Raw genomic sequence first — 19,857 nt, 5'->3', positions numbered from 1 at the left:
CGTTAAAGTACTATTTGGAAAAATTTCGCTTTTATTACATTTATTTATTTATTTATTTATTTATAGTTTAATAGTATTATGGTATATTAATATACGTTTTCTACTCACTTTAATTAATTTGTTCATTCTGACAGCAGCTTTAAAGAATGACGTGACTCTGGCGACACCTCGCGGCTCAATAGATCGTTACGCTTTAATATACATTCGTGTGCGTGATATCTCTAAGGTGTGAGTGTAAGGTGTGTGTCTTTCTGTGTACTTCGGCATGTAGACCTATAGAAACTCACCGTTAACGGTCGTGCTTTAAAAAAAATAACAGGAAGAAATCTACCGCGTGGGTCCTACGTTGCCCACCGTCGCTTCCTGATTGGTTTCGTCTTGAACATGGCGGCTGTTAGTAAGTATCTGACAGCCGGCAATTCCTCCATCGCAGGTGCTTTGCTGTTCGCCGCTTATGTGTTAAAACAAAGACTGTCAACGGAAACCCATGGGTAAGAGCATTCATTCTTTATATGCCTGTTGGCTTTTATTTACCCGTTGACCGGTGTAACCTCTTCGACATTGAAACATCATTGACAGGCGACACATTCATTTATTCACCGGTAACATGAATATGGAAATATGATACATTATAAAAAGGAGACTTGTTGACTTATGCTTTTATTCACGTGTTTATTTATAGAGAGAAAGGCTCGTCAAAACCACTGCTGGACAATGAGGTAAAATATACCATAGTACATAATCATACGTATTTTGTTGACAAAAATGTTATATGTAACCTAATTACATACGTGTGTGTGTGTGTGTGTGTGTGTAAATGGCTATTTTGGAAAATATATATTGCATAAAATACATGATATAGATTTGAATCCAAACATAAACTTGTATGTCTTGTAATTTGCATATATTATCATATATCAGACTTCTATATGGGAATTCTGATATTGATAATAATGTTTTTGTCTGTCATTATTTATGTATGTATGTGTAATAAACATCAGTAAAGCTAGATTATATTTTAATTTTCAGAAGGACAGAAAGACGGATAAGGCAGCAGTGGACAATGTTTTCTTCAAGCGGATTTGTCATATCTTGAAAATCCTGATGCCACGGGCTTTTTGCAAAGAGGTAAGCCTTTGATTGAACTTATTTGCTGTCATTTATCAGGTAATTCAATCTAAGTAAATACTTCAAGGCAAACTCGTTTAATAAATGCATCTACTATTGATTGTTTGTTTTCTGTTCCAGTCAGGATATTTGCTTCTGATCGCTGTCATGCTCGTTGCCAGAACATACTGCGATGTCTGGATGATACATAATGGGACCATGATTGAGAGGTAGGCATGGGCCGGTATAAGATTCTGGCAGTATGATAACCTTGGATAAAAATCACAGTTCGACGGTATTGTTATTACTGCTCTAAGATATATTCTTTTTATTTTCTTTTTTTCTGGGTGAAAAACTAAAACTTTTTTCTTCTTTGAACACAATTTTATTTTGAGAAACATTTTAAGTATTTTGGAGCAGTAAACGTATATAATAAATGATTCAAATGAATAATAGACTTCACTTGTCTTCATTAGTTTAAAAAAAACTCAGATTTCTTACAAGTTTAAAATGCATTGGCGATATCATTGGATATCTTTTCTGCTGGAGAGACTGTTGTCATAAAAAAGTGAATAAAAAAATCTCACACATACCTTAGGAACATTATAGCGAAAAAAATTTGGCCGTTTTAAAACCTTGACATTTCCAAACCACAGTATACCTTGAAAACGGTTATCATCCCATGCTTATTGAGAGGTGTGCAGAAATCTGTGATCTTCCAATAGATTTCTCACATGCGGTTTTGACTGTAAGATCACAATCTCTTGTTTTGTGTGTAATACGCAAAGTATTACCTTTTAGCGAAGCTTTTGCATTCAGATATAATATATCGTGTTGATCTAATCTGATTTGATCTTGAATCGTGATTGTAGCCAAATGTTTTTGTAAGTTCCTAGAAGGCCTGTCCTCCATCTTTTCCTATACTGGTTGTGTTATTTTGTAACCTGGTGCATTTCTCTGTGGTGAGATTTTCCTTTGGGTGTCGTTGCCAGCAAAACATGCCTGATCACTTAAATGTTGTCTGTCCTGTTTTTCTTGTACTGTGTGTAAAGGACAAGCACAAAATGACTGTTATTTAATGTGCGTGTGTGCGTGTGTGTGTGTGTGTGTGTGTGTGTGTGTGTGTGTGTGTGTGTGTGTGTGTGTGTGTGTTGCAGTGCAATCATTGGACGATCGACGACTACTTTTAAAAGATACTTGGTCAACTTTATCACAGTCATGCCTTTTGTAAGTGGACTAAACTTTGGACAGAGTCACTGTGACCTGCTTTACAAGTCTGTTGACACGGCATTGTTCATATCAGTTAGAAGTCGATAAAAAAAATAGATGGTAGTTAGTAATTAGGGGATCATATTATTACATTACCAATAAAGGGGTAAGAATATAGTATATTCATGTTCTATTTAAAGTTAAGTAACTTTATCATAAACTGTGATTATGCATTATAGATGTATTAATGCAGAACTAATTATTTTAGTCATTGTTTATATTCAGTAGTAGGAGAGTGATATCTTGTTACTGTACTGCACATTAACTAATAGCCATGCATATTTCATACATATGTATTTTTGCTTGCCTCCTCAGATATCTCTAGTGAATAACTTCTTAAAGCTGGGAATTAATGAACTGAAACTGTGTTTTAGAGTGAGACTGACCAATCACCTGTACAATGACTACTTGTCGTAAGTTATATTAATAACCTACAGTAGTTAATGATGCTCTGAATCTGTTGTATTTCTGTTCTTTTTATTTTCTGTCTATAGACTCCGTCTAACATTTTACCTGTTCTTATAGTCACCGTATAACATATAATACCTTGTCTTTACTATATGTGATGCAACAAGATTCCAGCTATAAGCAAACACCACAAAAATATTTAAATACTATAGACATTCATTTAAATATCTACACTCCCAACAAAATGGTAAGGGTTATAATGTAATTGATACATATTTAACCAATTTAACATCATTAAAATTAGCCTGCTACTAGAACTAGCCTGGCCGAGTCACTCACTTTCATTTTCAAACCGTTTGCTAGTTAATTTATTTTCAAGATCTGTGGTAAATTATCTGCTGCTGTTTTCAACGTGGCAGTAAATGTCATGTAAAATGGCGCTCCAACTTACATTGGTAGCATTTAACACTGTAAAATGCACATAGTCTTTACCTGAGGTGATAATGGTCTTTGTAGTTTATGCTGATGTTTTGCTGCGACGTTGAGATATTAGAAACTGTTTCTAAAATAGAAATCTTGCACATCGTCATTGCAGATGGTTAGGACAAAAACTCGTTTTAGCATGAAACATACCTTTTTTACGTGTCGCAGTGCCACATCATGTGTAGTTAGGACATTGTAATACAAAAATCTATTGGCTCGTTTCCACTGACTGGTACGGTACGGTTCGGTTTGGTACGGGTCACCTTTATCAGGCTTGCGTTTCCACTAACAAGGGTACCCTTTTGGTGGGCGTGGTGTATGACAGAAAGTTTCAGTCGACGTCATTCTCGCTCGAGGAAATGTCTACAATAAAGCTGTACAGGTCGCTCACATATCATATGAGAAGCACTTCTCACAAAACAGATGCTTTACACACATAAATACTTCTGTATAAATGTTTATTATTAACTTTTCTATGAACATGAGTTAATTATAACTGCAGATCAATGACAGTGCGAAACAGCCTACTGTAACATCTGTAATTATATTAAATAACTAAATAAATGAACATATTAAACCACATACAGCCCTTTTACAGTCATTACCGATATGTTACCAACTACAGAAGAACTACATATAGCGACATTTCGTCCGTTATTAGTTAAACAAACAACACAAAATATAGCCTACAGATTCAGTGAAAACCTCTTCTCTGTGTCTGTAATCTTCAGCAGCACATTAGCCTCTGTTAGACAGTATTCCCTCATTCTCAGTTCATATTAGTCCAAAAGGTGAAGAATATGTTAGTTTAACATGGAATTTTGTTCAGTTTGCTGAAAAAATAATGTGCTCCTTTATTCTGGCTTCTCCTTTGTTTCTTCACGCTTCTCTCGCGTTTGTCAGTGTTTGACAGGATCGGGTTTCAAAAGCACGTCAATGATCAAGCGCACGGTATTATCATCAGCTTAAGAAGTTTGTTATTTCAGATATAATGTTAGACGCGCGCAAGCGCTAGCAAGAAAGCGAAACCGCTCACGCTCAGACTGGCTCGTAAAAAAACTACGGGGCACAGGGTAAATCTGCTCTTCTTCTTGGCTTTGTGGCTGTTTGTCAAGACGACGGCAAGGTTTGTTTGAGCCCAGATCGACCATGGCTCGTTATTATATGTATTTATAATTCCGCTAAAATCTCTCGCTGTGTATTTCAAACATGGCAGGTTTTATGTTTTCATTCTGGCTTGTTGTGTAAGCGAATGACGTATCTCTGTAAACCAATAGCGTTCCGCTGCGCGTGTGGCTCCGCCTTTTGGTACCCTTTCTCGTGTTTGGTACCCTTTTGAAAGGGTGCCGAAAAAGTGGTACAGTACGGTTCGGTTCGGTATGCTTTTTGACAGTGGAAACGGCCATAAAAGCGTACCAAACCGAACCGTACCATACCGTACCACTCAGTGGAAACGGGCCATAATTGGTGCCATTTTAAAATTACCATTAATTATGAAAGTCTTTTAAAGGTCAGCTTAAAGGAGTCATGCATTGCTTAATCAATTTTACCATGTTATAATTTTTTGTTTTATTAGTAATAAATTCATTTATATTATTGTATTAACATCTTGGAATTAACCTATTTTGAATAATATTTAATAATCCTATCAAAAAGGTATGTTTCATAGAGAGGTTAAAATCAAGACAGAAAATAGTTAATTGCATTTAGACTAGTGCATTTTTGTTTTAAAGCAGCGTTTTAGAATGAAAATAATATCATTCATACTGCCACTTTTACTGTAGTTCAGAAAAATGATTTCCGTTCACACTATTCAACCTAAAACACATGATACCTGACCATTCACACTCACTGGGCATGCATATAGTCTTGACAGCCAACTTTGTAACATCTCGATTAATTTGCTCTGTTTAATAAATCTGGTCTTCTATTTTACAAAAGGGGGTTCACATACTATCAGATTGGCAACCTGGACAACCGCATTGCCAACCCAGACCAGCTGATAACCCAAGATGTGGAGAAGTTCTGTAACAGTGTGGTGGACCTCTATTCCAATGTCAGCAAGGTAATACAGCACTCATTGTGTAACAGCCAAAAATAAAAGAGTAAAAAATAAAGCATTTCTTGTAATCTCAAACCGTATATTAAGATCTTAAATCAGAGCCTCTCTGTTCTTTTCTTTTTTCCTCCAGCCTCTACTCGACATACTGATCTACGTCTTCAAACTGAACACAGCCATTGGTAGTCTTGTAAGTGTTTTTGATTTTCATTTTCACAGCTTTTAAAATATCTTCTTTGGGGTATTTTTATTCATGTAAATACACAGATTCATGTATTTTCTGACCTGTGTCACGTTTTACAGTTATGTTTTTACACATACAATACAAGTTCTTGTTGATCTGAGCTTGTAAAGGAATCCCAGTTGTTAATAATATAAAAGACAGTAGCTGCTTTTCTACTGTCATGCAAAACGGTTCTTAAGACCCGTTCACACCAAGCACGAGAGCTGTAATAATATCAAAAAGCACATTGTTTTAAAAATCATTCTAAATATACAACAACAGCAGAGTTCAGACCACATTTATAACAATAAAGATGTAGAGAAATGGTTTCAAACTTTCAGAATTATTTTTTTTTCTCAGCTAATGAACGATCAAATACTAAAGCTACAGACGACATTGTGGATAAGCTCACTGCGTGATGTTAAGCTCTCTTTTTTGAAGATTATATAAAGGTCATGACTGTCTAGAAAAGAATTGCTTATACCATGGGAAAGAATGATTAAAAAAATACATGCAAGTTATGCACACCAGACTAGTAAATTAAAGTATGAAAATAAACATACCTCGGGTATCTAGTGCGAGTTATGGTACCTTTGAAATTTTTGTGGAAAATAATTTTTTAAATGCATTTGATTAGATTAATACATTCGTAAATAAAGATTTAAGATAAAGATTAAAGATTTAGGACATCTGCTGGTTACAATTAAATGGGATGATGCTGAAAGAAAAAATCGAATCAAAATAAACAGATTTGTATTGCTCGACGGTGTATGCTCGAGCAAATGTATTTAGAAAATATATTTGACTATATATATATATAGTCTAAAAACCAGTAATATCTGATCATCGTCCATATTGCTATTTAGATTACACTTGCTTGACCAAGGCACATTATTATTGCATTCATACTGTTCCATGATCAGCACCACCTTGATACTTGACAACGTATCAATAACGATAAGCGGATAATGTTAGCATATTAATTAAACAATTTTAAAAAACGTGAAATAAAAAGAAAACTTAAACTGATAGTCAGAATTACGTAAATATAATAGTTTGTATTTATTGTGGCAAAATAGTTTATAATTTATAGTATTTTTTTTAATCCTGCTTCTAATGTTTACAAATCTTATATGTATTCTATTATTAACATTACGGACTATTTGGCGTTCTAATTGCTACTTTGTTAGATAAATGACATGCAATGCTAAATGTTAAAATGTGTATGACTGTTCTATTATTATTGTTATTAATTACTATTAGTGCTGTTTCTATTATTGTGCGTCTAAGTGTCCCTTATGGATGGGGTAGTGGTTTGCAACCCTCTATCCTCCTTTTCTGTCCTCAGCCAATCACATTTGTGCATCTTCACACTCTTCTGTAGGGTCCTGCTACTTTGCTTGGTTATCTGCTGTTGTCCGGTTTGCTCCTGACAAGGCTGCGCAGGCCGATCGGGAAGATGACCGTGACGGAGCAGAGGTACGAGGGCGAATACAGATACGTCAACTCTCGCCTCATCACTAACAGGTATGTATAACTCTTTACCTGGATGTTTTCTTTCTGTTTTTATATGAGGGTAATGCATGATTTCTGCATACCGTTTCAGTGAGGAGATTGCATTTTATAACGGCAACTTAAGAGAAAAGCAAACCATTATTGGAACCTTCCAGAAACTGGTAAGGAAATATTTATGGTACTATTAAAGGGATAGTTCACCCCAATTTTTTTTTACTCACACTGAAATGTTACAAAAATTTTAGTTTTTTTTGGTCAGTTGAGCACAAAAGCAGATATTTTGAGAATGTTGTAACCAGTAGCTATCGACATTAAAAGTAAGACAAATACTAGGGAAGTGAAGGTTACAGGTTTCCAACATTTTTCAAAATATATTCTTTTGAGTTCAGCAGATGAAAGAAAGTCAGATATGAAGCAGGTAGAGGATGAGCAAATGATGACAAAATTAGCATTTTAGGTGAACTATCCCTTTAACTAGTCCACACATGATGCTGGTGAAGATTTCAATCAGACTTGTTTTTTCTTAGGTGGACCACTTGAGTCGCTTTATACACTTTCGGTTCTCAATGGGAGTCATGGACAGCATCATAGCCAAATGTAAGCAGATATTTTATACAACTGTAGATGGCGACAAAATCCAAATTAAAATCAAATTTGTCCCTGTTTACTGTTTGAATTAAATTTTTGGTGATTATTTGTTAACATAATTATGTAAAAACAATGATGTTTTATATTGATGACGAGTGAAGACACACTATATTCTCATTGGTCAGATTCTGTAATAACAAGAATGGTGCGTGTTAAGTGGTGTATTTATTCATTTATTTATTTATTACACGTTTAAATATTAAATAATCTTTATATTGAACATCTAATAGTCAAATGAACATGAATATATTTATAAAAAATAATATGTTTGGACAAGTATCTTTTAAATAATAATGTTTGGGGAAAAAAAAACATTCTATTTCAAATAAATAAAATACAACATTTTATATACACAAACTATATTGGAGGGAAATGCACACGCTGTGCAGAAGCTATTTTGGTACTTTTAAAGCTTTCATATTGCCGATATTATATTTGTTTATTAATTTTATATATATATATTTTAATAGATTTAATTTTTTTGAACAATTTTTGTGTTGATTCTCCAGATATAGCAATGGCGGTGGGTATCTGGTTATCAGCCGGCCGTTTTTGGACCTTTCAAACCAACGGCACATTAACAGCACATACGCTGAGCGACTAGAAGTGAGTATTTTTTTACATTTTATGTTATTTATATTTTATTTACCAATATCTGATTGTATTTATTATTGTTATTTGTGAACTGGTAGCAGTTTACAAATTAAGGTGTATATCTTTATACAGTGGCAGGATGTCACTGTTTGTACATCCAGATAATAGTTAGCTTGTAATGACTGACCTTTGATCTCACCAGATTGATATGTCATCATTGTCTTTATCAAATGGATTTATTGGCTCACTAAGGATTTCCTTAGACCAATATTTGCACAGAAGATAGTAGTTGTGGTGTGTTTTTGTTTTTTGTCTGCAGGACTACTACCAGAGCGGCCGGATGTTGATGAGCCTGGCTCAGGCTTTAGGAAGGATCGTCTTAGCAGGAAGAGAGATGACCAGACTCTCTGGGTGAGTGTTTTTGACTCCAGTGCTTCTATTAATATCCATCCATCACTTATACCTTTATCAGTGCTCACCTGCGCTCTGGCATTCACCTGCTTCAGTGTTTGTGTTTTATCTGAAATCTTCATCCATTTGTTAGGTTCACTGCACGAATCACAGAAATACAAGAAGTCCTGAAGGAGCTGAATTCCGGCAAATATGAGCGAACCATGGTGACACAGCGAATAAAAGGTTGTTTTTTCAAGCATTTGTGGATTTGTCAAATGAATCCATTCAAATGCAAAGGAGTTTTATCTTTTTTTTAAAGGAAGTAACATTTTTAAGTACTTTGTGCTTAGTAAACTTTGTTAGTTTGATCAAAAGTCATGTGATGCCTTATGCTGCTTTTGTTTAAAGCAAACATCATGCTAATGCTGACGCTGCTCAAGAAACCAAGACTATCTTATTATGCAAGATGAAAACAGTGCTTCCTTTTGAATTTCCAGGACTTTAAGAAAACTAAATTTAAAGAATATAAACACAATTGGGCGACGCAGTGGCGCAGTAGGTAGTGCTGTTGCCTCACAGCAAGAAGGTCGCTGACTCGATCCTCGGCTGGGTCAGTTGCCGTTCCTGTGGGGAGTTTGCATGTTCTCCCTGCGTTTGCCTGGGTTTCCTCCACGTGCTCTGGTTTCCCCCACAGTCCAAAGACATGTGGCACAGGTGAATTGGGTAGGCTAAATTGTCCGTAGTGTGTGTGAATAAGTGTGTATGTGTTTCCCAGTGATGGGTTGCAGCTGGAAGAGCATCCGCTGCATAAAACAAGTGCTGGATAAGTTGGTGGTTCATTCCGCTGTGGCGACCCCAGATTAATAAAGGGACTGAGCCGAAAAGAAAATGAATGTATGAATAAACAGAATTAATTTTACTTGTCATTACTGATCAATTTAATAAATTCTTTGATATTACGATTTGTAGTATTTGAATAAAACTCTATTTTTGGCTTTATTCTGTAAACTTTTGATGAAATTTAATTCTATATTAAAATAAAAATGTTGTCAGTGGTGCCGTATTTTCAGAAATGTTTATATTTATTTCTAGACAGCACAATACTAGTGTTTGAACTAACAATTTAACAATTTTATTCAACACAAACCAATAATTTCTGAGAATTTTCAGTTTTCTCTCTCTCTCTCTCTCTCTTCTCTCTCCTCTCCTCTCTCTGTCTCTCTCTCTCTCTCTCTCTCTCTCTCTCTCTCTCTCTCTCTCTCTCTCTCTCTCTCTCTCTCTCTCTTAACAGACACCGCAGTAGAAAAAATCCCTCTTATCCCCGGGAGAGGTGAAATCATCATTGCAGACAATACAATCAAGTAAATTACCAAACAAACATCAACCAAGCCATCATAGTAACCTACTTAAAATTTGTGCATTCATGTAGTAATTTTTCTTAAATGTAGAGTAGACCTCATCTGTCTGTCCAGCATCTCATTAGTGCTTCACATTGAACTGTATTCTTTCTCAGGTTTGAACACATTCCTTTAGCGACACCCAATGGAGACATCCTGATCAGAGACTTGTCATTTGAGGTTAGTGCTCCATAAATTAAGGTTTCCTCAGTCTAAACCTGTCATCTGGATTGTAAAAGAGACGGGTTTCCCACAGGTAATGGAATTTTAAAAGGTTTATAAAAGACGTTGAAAGTCAGGGAATTTTAAATGTTTTTTGCCTAGGTCACAGTGAGTCAGTGATTTCTGTTATTAAATGAACATTTGATTTTCCATTTATCAAAAATCAATTTCATGTTTTCATTGTGTTCTAATGCCTTCTGTTTTAAAGGTGTATCCTATATTAGGTGGCATAAATAGCCACTGATCAAATTTAAACTATTAGGTTACGAGTTACTGTTAAGTTTTGACTTTTTTGCCTCTGCATTTAGTATTTAGTTGCAGATTTAAAGTTTAAGATTGGTGTAAAAGATTCATAATTTAATGTAACAGTCAATGTTTTATTAATGTTATAATCGGATCGAGATTAACAAGCCCCTTGAATTAAATAAGGCAATTCAATCTAACTTTCAGTCCAGCTTTGATTTGGGCTTAACACCATGTCCTAAACAGATGTGACATAACTACATCACTATAAAGATAATGTTGACTCAACTTAAAATGCAGAGCTTTTTTTAGTTGACTCAACTTATATTGAGTCAAGTGAAGTACTTGGGTTAAAAGTAGTCAACTCAAAAAAGCTGTGCAACAAGTTGCCTTACAATTTTAAGTCGAGTCTACTTTTTTTTACAGTGATGTAATTAAAGATATTCAGCACCTATAGAAAATCATAATACCCTTTGAAAATCTATACCTTTACACACAATAAACCCTGCTTACAAAAGACCTTCATAATAATGTTTGTAGAAAGACACAAGTTAGGAGAAGGCTACAAAAACTATGTAGTATGTGATTTGATTTCAGGCTGTATGACAAATAAAGTCATTATTTCAAAGGGGTATAATGATTTTCTATAGGTACTGTGTTTTCCTTTTTGTCTGCTCAGTGCTTGCATGTCACGAAAATTTAGCTTTTTATTCAGTGAAAGTCAGGGAACTTAATATTTGGCTTAGAGTGTATGCCTTGAAAAAGGTCCATAATAGCCATTGAAAGTCAGGGAGTTTTATATGTTTATTTTTGTCTAAATCATGCAATTTCAGGGCTTTTTCTTTGTCATTTTAAATTTTTTCATTTAGCTAATTTTTTTTTTTATACGTCATTTGCTTGTTGTTATGGTTAGACTATTTTAAGTGCTGTTTCAATCCTTTCTCGCTTGACAATCAGCAATCACTTAAAGTTCACGCCAAACTCTCTCATGATTCACTTGTTCCAAACGTGTTTGAGTTTCTTTCTTCTGTTAAACACAAAAGAAGATATTTAAAAAAAAAAAACCTGTAGCCATTGATGTCCATAGTACTTCTTTTATCATCTATGATAGTCCATGGTTACAGGTTTTCAGCTTTCTTCAAAATATATTTTTTGTGTGTTTGTTCAACAGTATAAAGAAACTCATAAAGGTATGGAACCACCTGAGAGAAAGTAAATAGTGTGTCTGCTTTTGTAGTCATTATAGGTCAAGAAAATTGAGCATTTTAGTCAGTGAAGGCAGCAAAAATCAGGGAATTTGATGTGTGGCGTAAAGTAGGAAACTTGAATCTAGTCTTTTGATCTGGTTTTTGGTAACTGTCCATTGTCTCTCCTTACATTTAAGGTGTTATCTGGGACAAATGTGTTGGTCTGTGGCCCAAACGGATGTGGCAAGAGTTCCCTCTTCAGAGTCCTGGGAGAGGTTTGGGCTGCTTTCCACTAGAAATATGACTAGCTTTACAAACCATTGAGATTTGTTTTACATTCATGCATGTAATACTACACTATATATACTTGCATTATTTTTCTCTACTTGCCCAGTTGTGGCCATTGTGTGGAGGAAAACTGACAAAACCAGAGCGAGGGAAGCTCTTCTATGTTCCTCAGGTGGGCCTGTTTACATGCTCATACTGTAAAAGCAGGTAACAGTACCACATTTTTAAGACACATTAATTTATTTGTTTTTTCTTCAGAGGCCCTATATGACTTTGGGCTCCCTTAGAGATCAAGTGATCTATCCCGACACGCATGAAGACCAGATGAAGAAAAGAACATCTGATCGGGTGAGTTTCAGAATCAAAAACAGAGTGAAAGGAGATGTGCTGCATGATAACGCTTTAGTTTGTACTAAAGTGAGAGCTCTGGCATCATTTAATCGCCCTCATGTTTTTATCTGTAACACAATAAGGGACAGATGATTAGGGTCACAACAATTACAATATGCAAATGAGATTTAATTTAATGAAAGTTGTGCTAATTAGCAGACACTTTTCACATTAGGGGATTTGGGGAATCTCTTTGCATCACTCCATTATTCAGAAAAGAAACTGCAAATAAAATAAATAATAAATAAAATGTTCAGACATATTGTGTATGAATATATCTCTGTCAAAATGTCAGAATACAGGTATGAGTGATGATAAAGTTCAATGTCAAGTTAAGTGCTGCTGAAGTGGAGATTTGAGTTAGTGCTTGAAAGAGAAGACCTACAGATTATAAAGTGCAACAAAAGAAACATTTCAAAAGGTGTATTTTGGATCGTTTCTTTGCATTCGGCTGCACATGGCAGTATTGGATGTTCTGTAACACCTAGACCTTTATCTAGAAACAATTTGTTTCATTTTGATCATTATTAAAGTGTTTTTGTTTTGTAAATGTAATTTTTTATATGAAAACTATTACCGTGGTTGAGTAATTGTGTAGCAAACGATTAGGAAAAAGTAACAAATATAATTAAAAGTAGAAACAAAAATAGATATTTAATTGGTAATATTGACAATGTATGTTTTTATGTGATCTGTCTGTAAAAGATGATGAGTATAAACCCTACCTGAGCAGCATAAGTGCAGTGTACAGTACTTCAATGGAGGGACAGAAAAGTCCTCCATTTGACAGCATGTATGAACACAGGTGCATGACATGTACTCGATAGAAAGATTTGTTTTGTGTCTGCCCATTTTCTCTCCAAAAGTTCATTATAAAATTTTTTTGTTATTAATATAGAGTAGCCGATACATTTTAATGTAATGCTCAAGTTTCATGGCCTATAGTTTTGATCAGTGCAGGTGATTCCAAAAACACCAGCGTACATGTAAACAAATCAGGCTCTAGCTTGTAATCAATAATAAGGGTCTCATCTGACCTAAAATATAAAACTGTTTTTGAGGTTTTACTCTTGGTATCTAAAAATGAAGTCTGTATAAATTAATTAACAGAGGAGCAAGGTTTTATCCCAATTTTCAGCATGACATTGATGTGTATACTTTAGTTTAGAGTGTGTTTCTCATCAAGATAAACTGCCCTTTTAAAGGTCTCGTGAAATTAAAATAACGATGCTTGTAAGAGTATTATCAGTATTAAGCGGGTCCATAAGCTAGTGTGCTCCAAAACAGTGACAAAATTTTGCATTTAGAAGACATAAAACTGATATAAACATCCAAAGCTTGCGGTTTGTCACTCCCACCTAAATGAAAGTGAAAATCTAAATGAAAATCTTGACCAATCAAATGCTCTCTAGTATCTGACATGCCCCACCCCCTTAAATATGCTTCTCACTTGCTTTTCATTTGATGCGCTTGATCTCAACCACTCTCACTTGCAGAGCTGTGATAAAAAAGAAACGCTATTGGCTGTTTTTTAAAAATGGGTGGAGCTACTCTGTCTCACACTCTCTTTATGTTTTATTATGTCAAACATCGAATAAAACTACACAATTCAAAGCACTTCATGTGACCTTTAAGAAATGTGCTTGAAAAAGATAGGGTTGCTATTATTTACAATCTGCTACTTAATTGTGGTCAGGTGCTAAAGGAGTACCTGGACAATGTCCAGCTGGGTCATATCCTGGAGAGAGAGGGCAGCTGGGAAAGCGTGCAGGACTGGATGGATGTCCTCAGTGGAGGAGAGAAACAGAGGATGGCTGTAAGATCAACTCTCTAAATCTGACATTTTGCTCTCTTTACTTTATCATAAGCAAAATCGATGAGGGTCTTCTCTTTTTCTGAACCGCACAGATGGCTCGTCTGTTCTACCACAAGCCCCAGTTTGCCATTCTGGACGAGTGCACCAGTGCTGTGAGCGTGGATGTGGAGGACTTCATCTACAGCCACTGTCGAAAGGTAGTCACATGTTTTAGGATGATGTAGTTTGAGAGATCAACTCAAGGCAAATGCTTCAAAATCCGGTTTCAGTAGTGAGTCGTTCTCAGCAGCCTTTTTAAAAATGCTGCAAAAGCCGGAGCAGTAAATCTGTAACAGAATCTGCGTGTGCTGAAAAACTCAGATTTCTGCTTATTTTTTAGCCCATTACTGAGTCTATTTATTTACTCATGGAATTATGTGTAAATATTAGGGATGTCCCAATCAGGTTTTTTTGCCCTCGAGTCCGAATCATTTGATTTTGAGTATGTACCGATAATGAAACCCGATCAGATACTACTATAATACATAAAAAAGAATAAAGAAGAGCGAAGAAACAGATCCAAGATGTTCTTTATTTTTTATTTATTTCACCTTATTTTAACATTTAACAACTCTGTTAACAATCAGAGCACTTCTGTGAGGTAACTTGAACAATCAAGTAATAAATAACATCAATTCGTCACTTTTAGACTTTAAAATCAATAAAAAGGGATTTTATAGACAGTTTACATTTTTATGTGTACATGTATGAATCTAAAGAATTATATTTACAGGTTTTGTAAACCTTGCTTTGCCTTCAGATCACTTAAAATAAGTTTTTAACTTACTCTGAAAAAAAGTGGACTTTGAAGGACTCACCTGCAGCCTCTGAAATGAGACACAGCTGTACTTGCGTTTTATACTTCCAGCTGCTTCCGTGTTCTACTTTGCCAGCATTTAAACAATAGCGTGTCTGCAACAAAGTGATGTTACTCTTTACTTGTGTATTAGAAAGAGGTCTAACCTCTGTGCCACCGCATAACTATAGATGTGTTAAACAATAATGAGAATATATATATATATATATATATCGGAATCCAACGTTACCTCCCGATCTGTGTGTGTGTATATATATATATATAATATATATATTATATATATATATATTATATGTATATATGTATGTATATGTATATATATATATATATATATATATATATATATAATATATATATATATATATATATGTATATGTATATGTATATGTATATGTATTATATATGTATATATAATATATATTATATATATTATATATATATATATATATATATATATATATATATATATATATACACACACAGATCGGGAGGTAACGTTGGATTCCGATCAAGTCTGAAACAACAAGATCGGACTCGATTTCCGATCACGTGATCGGATCTGGACATCCCTAGTAAAAAAAAAATATATTTATTCTGTTTTTATGTTTATTTTTTTGTTATATCGTTAACTTATATACAAATGTTTATAGGATTTAATTACAATACATTTTGTAAAGTAATATCTGTCATCTAGTACAGTTTTTCTCAACCACGTACCTGGAGGACCATCAGAACTGCATGTTTTGGATGTCTTCTTTGCCTATCACACCCATTACAGGTCTTTCAGCCTCTGCTAATGAGCTGATGATCTGAATCAGGTGTGTTTGGTTAAGGAGACATGGAACATGTGCAGAGCTGGTGGTCCTCCAGGAATGGGATTGAGAAACACTGGTTTATAGATATATTATATGAGAGCCTTACTTTGTTTACCAAACAATTAGATCTAATTGGATTGCATTGTAAACATTAAATAAAAGTTAAAAAGTAGTTTTTTTTATTCCAAAGTTTTTAGTTACTATATTTGCAAAATCATTCTGCATAAATCTGCAGATTTTGTTCAAAAATCTGTGCAGAAATGGCAAAAAATGTTCACGGATTCTGTCTGGCCCTGAATATGGCAGATATAATATAATATAAAATAATATAATATAATAAATATAATGCACAAATAAATGCATATGCTCTCTGATAATATAAATACAGCTGTAGAAAAAACAAGAGACCATTTGACAAGGTATTAATTTATAGTTATGTCTTTGAGTAAAAGTAACAATAAATGTTGCTATTGTTGTAAACATCTGATAACATTTTTTCCTAATTTCAAATTAATTTCTTGTCAATTAGATTTCTTTTAGTGTAAAATAACAAAAAAGTGACATGTTTTCAGACTAATGTTCAAAAACCAATGTTTTATGTCAAATGTAATGTAATGTAAAAATTAAATTTATATATGGTGGAAAAATACTGATTTTCAAATCACAACAAATGAAAACATTTATAATTTTGACTGATAGAAAACAAAAATGCTCTAAATGGCAATATTCTGAGTTAAAGAAATGTTCTCAGACTTTTATTGAATATAAAATAAATATTAACATTTTACTCAAACCTATACATAATAAATCCAGAAAGAAAAATGAGAATTCAAGTTTTGATCTTTTAAAGTCTTTCCAGAACTGTATATTTTAGCACTGCTGCATCTTTGAGTAGTGTTTTTTTACGTTACTATGACCTGTACTGGGGTGGCATGGTGGCTCAGTGGTTAGCACTGTTGCTTCACAGCAAGATGTTGCTGGTTTGAGCCCCGGCTGAGTCAGTTGGCATTTCTGTGCAGCATTTGCATGTTTTCACCGTGTTCATGTGGGTTTCCTCCGGGTGTAGGTGAATTGAATAAACTAAATTGGCCCGTAGTTGGCTGTTTCCCAGTGTTGGGTTGTAGCTGGAAGGGCATCCGCTTTGTTAAATACTGTATATGCTGGATAAGTTGGCAGTTCATTCTGCTGTGGCGCGACCCCTGATTAATAAAAATACTTAGTCGAAGGAAAATGAATGAATGAATGGCCTGTACTATATTAAGTGCGTAAACCAGTTAGTTTGATCAGTATTTAAATATTAAGGAATGTTTCTAGAAGCTTCTGTTTCCTCTTTTTTTATTTTTTAGGTTGGCATCACTCTGTTCACAGTCTCCCATAGGAAATCACTGTGGAAGCATCATGAGGTAGAACCTTGCTATTGTATTTCATTATACAGTTTGCTAAATTTATTACAAAAAACACTCTTAAAATGGTCAATTCATCTATTCTACAGTATTACCTGCACATGGATGGAAGAGGAAACTACGAGTTTAAACCCATCACGAAGGAAACGGTGGAGTTCGGATCATAGTATTGACGTTAGGCCTTATTCATGAGCAAATCTTTGCGTAAATCATCTTTAAATTAATACTAGCTGCCGTGGAAAAGATGTCTGAGGATGGTTTCATGCAGAAATTTGCTTGTGTAATTAATAAAGCCTAAATACAGATCAGAAATCATTCCCAATCTTAAGAAAAACTTAAATATTTGTATTATAACATAACAGCTTTTCTTCATTTGAGGGAAAGGATTGTCACCGTGGATAAATATCTCTCAGGGAGAGGTTAGTTTCGCTTTATCTGAAAACAGTTTTGTAAGGAGTAAATCTGGGTTATCTCTCTTTTTTTTTTTTTTATTCACACATTTTTGTAATATAAAAGTAGTGATTTTTATTTTTGGTATTTGGAGGATGTCACTGGGAAATGTTTGTTTATAACATTGTTGCATGTCACTGGTACGATAATGAGCACACCATAAAACTAGGGCTGGGCGATTAATCGAAATTAAATCACAAACGAGATGAAGCATTTGTCATGCACATCTTGTCAGGGAAGCAAAGTTGTTTGATCCACTGAAGGCCAGAGGGCGCTCTTGCGGAACTCCCAACACCCAAGAAGAAGAAACCCAGGAAATCCCGATAGAGTTCCATTATTAACAGAATATTTCGCTGCTTTCGTCGCTTTAGCAAGATTTATTTAAGAGAAGCATTTCTTTTAGACTCTGAACTGAAGTTATAAAGTGAGATTGAAGTAAAAATATGTTTCGAATTATATGTGGAAAATCATGTGCAGAATAACTACAGTATTTAAGAGCCATATTTCATTGAGACGCTACGCAAACAGCTGTCAGTCAATGTCACGGAACGATTATATCTGTCATTATTAGACAATTACATTGATTTTGATTTTAAATGTGATTTTGCGTAGTTTGTCAGTGTTTACTACAAGTTGAACGCGGATTTACTGACAAAATGTGATTAATTGCCCAGCTCTATGTACAGTAAATCACAAAAAAAACTGTATTATTTAAAGAGATAGTTCCCCCAAAAATTTTAAACATAATATTAATTCACTCACCCTCAGGCCGTCGGAAATGAAGGAGACTTTCTTTTTTGTCTTTAACAGTTAATATTAAAACAGTGTTACCTAAATCCATTGTTATTGGTGTTAATTTTGAGGTGAACTATCACTTTAAGTGTAATGAGCTGTCTTTATGTATAGGGAAATTAATGTTAGGATATGATGAAGTCAAATAATATGTTTGAAAATACTGGATATTTATATACTGTATGAACAGAAATAGTGCCTTACTGATGTATTTTACCGAATTACAAAATATACAAAGAATAACTGAAATTGTCTTGTATTTTTTTTGTTGCAAAAATATACAGCAGTCAACAATTGAGGTGGATGAAAAACGTTTCTTTTCAAACAACAAGCAAGGCTGTGGTTAAATAGTTTTAATTAGGACAACTATGATAAAAGGTTTTGATCCACTTCAAATGTTGACAACTGAATATTATATAGGCACTTTTTCAGTGACTCATTTTGAATCTACACTAGCTGATAAAATAATAACTTGACTTCTCGTTGATCATTTGGAAAAGTGGCAGAAGTTCGAATTTTTTTTTTTTTTTTTTTTTCTTCTGATGAATCATCTGTTGAACTGCATCCCAATTATCACAAATACTGCAGAAGACCTACTGGAGCCCACATAGAATCAAGATTCCCATAGATATCAGTCAAGTTTGGTGAAGGATAAAATCATGGTTTGGGGTTACATTCAGTATGGGGGCGTGCGAGATAGCTGCAGAGTGGATGGCAACATCAACAGCCTGACGTATGAAGACATTTGTGCTGCCCCTTACATTACAAACCAGAGGAGAGGGCAAATTCTTCAGCAGGATAGCGCTGCTAATCATACTTCAGCCTCCACATCAAAGTTCCTGAAAGCAAAGTAGGTCAAGGTGCTCCAGGATTGGCCAGCCAAGTCACCAGACATGAACATTATTGAGCACATCTGGGGTAAGATGAAGGCATTGAGGATGAATCCAAAGAATCTTGATGAACTGTGGGAGTCCTGTATGAATGCTTTTTTTTGCCATTCCAGATGACTTTATTAATACGTTTCTTGAGTCACTGCAGATGTATGGATGCAGTCCTCCAAGCTCATTGAAGTCATACACAATATTAATTCTTTTTCCACTGCACCATGACTTTATATTCTATATTGTACATTATTTCTGTTAAGTGACAAGACTTTTGTCTAAGCAAAATCAGACCTTACTGTCCTAATAATTAAAAATCAAGACATGATCAGATTAGTATTTTGGTAAAAATAAGTGTACTCTAGAGGCCTTTGCCTTTCATATAAGGCACTTCTGATGCCAAATGATGAACTTGAAG

General features: G+C 34.5%; 1 protein-coding gene across 1 annotated transcript; it reads left to right on the top strand.

The window, feature by feature from the left end:
- Positions 1-216: 216 nt before the first annotated feature.
- Positions 217-19,023, top strand: abcd3b (ATP-binding cassette, sub-family D (ALD), member 3b). Its single transcript, XM_056474153.1, is given in 24 exon segments — positions 217-491; positions 683-719; positions 1,030-1,128; positions 1,249-1,337; positions 2,265-2,334; positions 2,692-2,789; positions 5,209-5,332; positions 5,460-5,516; positions 6,934-7,076; positions 7,156-7,225; positions 7,592-7,661; positions 8,222-8,233; positions 8,236-8,318; positions 8,626-8,717; positions 8,851-8,942; positions 9,991-10,060; positions 10,213-10,276; positions 11,946-12,023; positions 12,143-12,208; positions 12,295-12,384; positions 14,123-14,242; positions 14,335-14,439; positions 17,260-17,316; positions 17,406-19,023. Coding segments are annotated over 24 exon segments (1,971 nt in total). The 5' UTR covers positions 217-384; the 3' UTR covers positions 17,484-19,023.
- The last annotated feature ends 834 nt before the right edge of the window (positions 19,024-19,857 follow it).

This window comes from Danio aesculapii, chromosome 2 (assembly GCF_903798145.1).
Source record: "Danio aesculapii chromosome 2, fDanAes4.1, whole genome shotgun sequence".
In the NCBI taxonomy this organism is placed as follows: domain Eukaryota; kingdom Metazoa; phylum Chordata; class Actinopteri; order Cypriniformes; family Danionidae; genus Danio; species Danio aesculapii.
This window is presented reverse-complemented; position numbering and strand designations above follow the sequence as displayed.